Consider the following 6,196-nt stretch of genomic DNA (forward strand, 5'->3'; position numbering starts at 1 on the left):
AGACCAATACTTTTAGTGAGTGATCTGTTTAGTTCTCCCACTCAACTTCTATATTGAAATGAATATCCTTCAACTCTCATTATAGCCAACTAGCTAATATTAAGTTAAGATGCATCATAGTCGGTGAAGTGAAATTAGGAATATATTTGTAGATGGAATGGAACAGTACTATATAAGCTCTAGTTATAAATAACAACCTCCTGAAGAGTTTATTTTTGGAAACAATATATTTAACACACGCACATTGCAAAAGGAGCATATTTGTTAAATAAAATTCATGCTAATTACTGTAGAATCTAAAAGATAAATGTAGATGTATGGTTTTATTAATTTATTATAGAGAGATTATTTTAGGGTGAACTAATAACTTTCAAGTAACAATGATGACAAATTAATCACCCATGCAGATTATATGAGACCAACTAGTTATATAATTATGTTCAGGTGTGGATAGAATTGGTGGCCTGGTCAGATTAAGTAGACAGGAAGTTGTGTAGCGCTATGAAGAATGAATAAGAAAACATTCTAGGAACTAGGAAGATGGGCTTAGAAATATCAAACTGCGGCTGTTTTCTGTTAACGGTTTTAATGGCTTTATTTTAAAAATTTGGCTTCAGAATACGAGTTGTAGGTTGTTTGCCAAAAATAATAATAATAATAATAATAATAAACAAATAAAGAATATGAGTTGTAGGCTAGATAGCCATAGGTGTTATGCCAGCCCTACACATATCAATTTAGGGCTGTCAAAAAAACTCGTCTGTGAACAGCTCGTGTTCGGCTCGTTCGTTAAGTAAACAAGTCGATCACGAACAATTTTTTTTAGCTCGAATTATAAACAAGCTGAGCACGAATAGCTATATGTTCGCTCGTGTTCAGCTCGTTTTAGCTCGAAATAAGCAAAAAATTATATAATTATTTATATAATAATATATTATATATATTGATATTTAAGTTTAAATCATAACAGCTCGTGAGGTAATGTAGTTATGTGCCTTATTCTGCATAGATTTGGTTCAGATTCGAATCAAAAACTTCACACCTACCTTTTCCAATTAATTTTAAGGAGCCAATTTCAAGTGGAACACAAAAAGAATATGCACACTGTACACCAGCCAATTTTGAACATGAGCCAATTTCGAATACGAGCAATTTCGAATGAGGCAAACACAATTCAGTCTTGAGTTCGCTCAAGCTCAGCTTGTTTACAGCCCTACCTGTCATAAGAGATTTAAGGTCTGTTTGAGGCAACTGCATCTTATCAATAATCTTCTGATAAGTTGTTGATCCATATAAGCTACTGATCAACAACTAATCTGGATATGCTCGCTAGCTGTTTAGTTTGTGCGTTTAGGAACAGCTGATTTACAACTGTTTCTAGATAAATGACAATTCTGGCATTGTGTAGTAGTGTTATTTGCAAGAGAACTGTCATAACTATATATTTGATAATTTAGAAGCAAAAAATCACTTCATAATTGTACAAAAAAAGAATATACACCTCAAAAGCCCTCTCAATCAAAGAACAATGTAATCGATTTTAATAAATAAATAAAAGAAGTTGCGTGTGGAGATGGATTACTCCTCCAAGAAAGATGCTTCCGTGGCTATGATTTCAAACAGTTATCAATGCTATTGATTTCCAGCCATGGACGCATCTTCTCAGGCATATATACAAGAACAAATGAGCAAAAAATGAAGACATATATACCAGAACAATGCTACTGATTTCTGGTCGTAAAAAATATACAACAAAAGACGATTAATGCTACTGATTCCCAACCATAATAATGCGCAAAATAGCAAACACGGCTACTGATTTCCAAGCTCGATCAACCAAACAAGGTAACAATAATCCCAAAAAAATTTCCACATAAATCCATGAAAAAGGAATATATAGAGGGAGAACCGGTGCAACAAAAAAACCCGCCAAAAAAATTATAGCGTAACATTGCAAGATACAAGTCAGTGGTTACTAGGAGCAACCGAGGGAGAGATGAGGGAGACAAGCGAGGGAGAAGTTACATAGGTCAACAACAGCCATGAGAAAAGTAAGCCTTCAACGCGGAGAAGCAACCGCGTTGGCTCTATAGGAGCAACCAAGGAGAAGCAAGGGAGAACAAGCAAGCCTTCAACAAGGAGAAACAGCTGCAGTTGAATGAAGGAGAGGGGCGCGGGAGGAATTGAACCCTCCAATGCAGATGGGAAGACACGGGCCGCAGGGTTGATTACGCGGTCCGCGTCTACTATAAACGCAAAGTGGAGTTTCCAAATACGTCGAACGAATGCGCGAATCAAATGTCGGGCCGCAGTTTTCAAAACGCCAAACGCAGTTTTAAACGGCGCCAAACAGACCCTTGGGTTCCTGGAGGCGTCGAAAGTCCCATATTTATCCCCTATATTTTATAGGCTTGTCAAAAATAATTAAAAGTCCTATATTTTATATGTAGCTCGCTTTGAAGCACATTGAAAAAAAGAATCAAAATATGATAATTTTTTTTTTCATATTCTGTGTTTCTTCTCCCCCTCTTCCTAATTTCTAGAGTTACCGGCATCTTTGAATTGTGGTTTAACCTTCCAACCTGTGTATTTTCACTATTTCTGCCATACACAATTTTTTAAGTTATCAATATCCCCGAATTACCAATTATCAAAATTCAAGAAATAAGTTTGCGCATCATTTAATCAAAATAATAATAATAATAATAGAAAGTGCAAATAAAACAAATGGGCCTGAAATAAATCTTAAAATTATGACTAGTTTACAACATATTAACATGTGATTCTAGGACCATTTATACCAGTGAAGAACGGGACTCAAACTCCATACCGATGTACTTAATATTATGTTATACACCAAGCAGTTTTATATAGGATTTTGTTTATCGCAAGATCAGGAATAATAATGTCAAATCGGACTAATCCGTGTACGTTGCGTCAGATAGCCACTAAGTCATAAGCTAAAGGCTAAATAATTGAAATTATCAAATGAGCTCTAAGCGTAGAACTTCATTACCATCCCTAAAGCCGTTTATCAACGATCAACTAAACAACATTTGCGGTAATATATTATTTTCGTGAAAACTGTCGGGGAAAATAAGTAAAAACATATGTAACATGCAAAATTAAAAAAAATATTCATTATTTTAAATGATCAATTGTAACATTCGATAAATATTGTAGGCCAGCATTGGGTATTTAGATAAAAAGGACTAGTGGTTCACGTTAGAATAATTATGAACATATTAGAATCGTATAATACTTTAAGAGGTTAGAGAATCACTCCCCTATTTCTTTTGGTGAAGAAAACACATACAGCCTTTTTCCATCAAATAAATAAAACTGGTATGGACAAACAGCACCTTTTTTGCATGCGCGATTGTCGCAGGGCTAAGGCACACATCCTGACCACGATACTTGAACTGACTTCACCCAGAGGAGGCAACTATTCCTGCAAAATATCGATTCATCAAAAATAAATAAAGTCATGGGAGGTCTTATCACAAAATGGTGCGATCCTATGAAAACAACTCCCAAAAAAAAAGGACGGACCTCAAGTCATCTCCCTCTTCAGCTTAACTAATTTAGCTTGAGCTCAAGCAAATCTATGAGTCGGAAATGGCTTATTCATCATGAAAGAAACCATTTCAATATTTTTACATGAGCTGACAAGTCAAGTTGGGTTGGCTCAAATTTGACTCATTAAATTATAAAGCTTTAGCTCATGACCCATTTATCAAGACGAATCCAACCACACTCACAAGTTGCCATAGCTTTAGTTAGAGTCATAATTAGGATCTTACATGTATACATCCAATGAGGACTTGCAAGTATGCTATCAAATTTTTGCATGAGAAAGTTTTTGGTACCAAATAAATATGTAAAGCGTGACCAACTAATTTCTCCGCTAGGTTTCAGATTTCATTTGCATGAGAGTTCATATGTCTGTGCTAAACAAAGCAACAAACCTCATTAGGCATCACTCATCATCACTATCAAAGACGACCGCTTTCCTGCGATGCATTGATGCCTTCCTGGGTGGAGAATCCACATCCGAGTCTATCTCTTTTCGCTTGAGGCTGTTGCCTCTACTTTCCCTAGCATTTCCCCTTGGATCCTGACACCCATGCAAAAACAAGCAATTAGTGACTAAAAAATTAAATGCTTTTCAGGGATCAATCAATGAAGCATGCATATTTAGATTATTGGGTCGATAATGCAGGTTTTGATATTTAAACCTCAGACAAATGAGGTATGCAATTTGAAATATTAAAACCATTGTGATTGTTTCCTTGTCCTTCCTCAATTTAATTTCTATAAGAATTATATGGAACAACAGCATAAATATTTGAAATGTTATATTATCATGATGTATGTTCAGTTATATAGGAAGAAAATTCTGCCCAATAAAAGAAACTAATCTAATTGATAAACAGTTATATTGAGGTTACTACTAGAGCCCTATATTTACAAATTTTAATTGGTTGCCCTTCTCTGGATGATAGGAATTACTATGGCTCAATGTAGTTCCACTCCACCAAGGCAAAACAATTGCTCCGAAAAGAAATTCATAAAAACTAGATCCTTATGAGAGAGAATTACTAGTGGAATACCTTGCAATTTGCATGTGTTAGCGACAAAACCTACGGCCACTGTTATTTCTGAAAAGAGTCAAGTACCAAAATAGTCCTCGACTATTTAGATGGGGTCATTTTAGCCCTCGAGCTTATAAAAGAGCTAAATTAATCCCCAGACTATTTTAATTGGGGCAAAAATAACCCTCTCTGGGCACTATTACAACCCATATTAAAAGAGTCTAGAGGGCTAAATTGACACTTTCATAAATTCTGGGACTATTTTGAGACTTTCCTCTTGCTGAAAATTTACTGTAAAAGGGCACAAAAATGTGCATGCTTGGATATGGCCAATTAATTATGGAACTGAAGACAACAATTCAATTTTTATAACAATGCATTCCATCTTGGATGCGATAAGATGCAAATTTGTCTGGATCATTGTAGTTCAGCTCTAATTTTCTCCATTAAAGTTGGTGTATGCCTTGATTAAGCTATCAAAATATTTGATAAACAGTGTCTCCTTTCTCCCAGTTTAAATTTGCAAGATAAGCAACAGCCATCCAATTGAATGCTCCAGGATTGGGTTCAAGATGTAGTATAAACCAAATAATTTGACTAAAAATTGTCGTTGCTCTAAAATTTCAATGACTTGTTGCATGAGTCCTGTAATGCTTCATTGATCGGTGTGAATGGAAAATTGTATCCTAACATGTATTGGAGCAAACAACTGCTGACCTCAATTTTCGTGAGGTCTAGTATTCCTCGTAGGAGTAAGGATCTAGCCTTAGGGGTCTCCCTGCGACTATCTTAGAACCTTAGAAGTGGTGCCCGCCTCGTTTTAGTTCGACCTATTTCCGTCCTCTTTTGGAGTTTCGCGTGTGCGGTATCGACTTCTAACACTTAGAAGGATGAAACCGACATGAGGAAACCCAAAATGGATTCCTATAGGACCTTCCCGAGCCTTAGGGTGACCTTCTGCACAATTCGCACTCCTGCGCGCACCAGCTTCGCAATTCGGAGAGTCGACGTGTCCGATCGCCGCAATTCACATTGCCTGCACCGTTATTTGCCGAGGGCTCGAGTAAACCACTTGTGACGATCGATCGCGGGTCAATATTTTGTGAAATTTGAATTTCGGCGCGTTTTGACCCGATTGTCGACGACGTCGTCCGAGCGACCCCGGATGACGAAACGGACTGCGCCAAGGCGTCCAGAACGTCGATTTTGCCCGGGGAGGACACCCATTTCGTCGCGTCGTCGTGCGCGAATAAATATTTTTAATTAATATCTATATATCTATATATATATTTAATATATATATTTATCTATATATTAGTTAACTTTTTTTCTTTCCTCTTTAATCCCTAGCCGTCTCATCAGCGCTCGAGCTGTCTCCCGCAGCTCTCCCGTTCGCGCGTCTGGCCCTTTCCCTTTCTCGGTCTCGAGCCGTGCGAGCTCTTCCTCCTCCACGCGAGGGAAGCGTTGACCTCGTTCGTCCTTCCCTATTCTTCTTCTGCCCGCGGCCTTCCTTCCCGATGCCGCGCCAGTCCCTCGCGCCGTGGGTTTTCCTCTCTCGACCTCTTGACTCTGGGATACTTGTTCCCTGGTACAGTAGAGTA

At 37.5% G+C, this 6,196-nt stretch overlaps 1 protein-coding gene across 2 annotated transcripts in view; it reads right to left on the reverse strand.

Moving 5' to 3' along the window:
• Positions 1-3,113: 3,113 nt before the first annotated feature.
• LOC110024200 (protein LEO1 homolog) overlaps positions 3,114-6,196 on the reverse strand; it is a 35,169-nt gene continuing 32,086 nt past the window's right edge. For both annotated transcript variants that reach the window (XM_020724023.1, XM_020724022.1), the window contains exons 11-12: positions 3,969-4,117; positions 3,114-3,451 (exon numbers count right to left, since the gene is read on the reverse strand). In XM_020724023.1, the coding sequence (XP_020579682.1) occupies positions 3,980-4,117 (138 nt within the window). In that variant the 3' untranslated portion in view covers positions 3,114-3,451; positions 3,969-3,979. The remainder of the gene's footprint in view (positions 3,452-3,968; positions 4,118-6,196) is intronic.

This window comes from Phalaenopsis equestris, unplaced genomic scaffold (assembly GCF_001263595.1).
Source record: "Phalaenopsis equestris unplaced genomic scaffold, ASM126359v1 Scaffold000251, whole genome shotgun sequence".
Taxonomy (NCBI): Eukaryota; Viridiplantae; Streptophyta; class Magnoliopsida; order Asparagales; family Orchidaceae; genus Phalaenopsis; species Phalaenopsis equestris.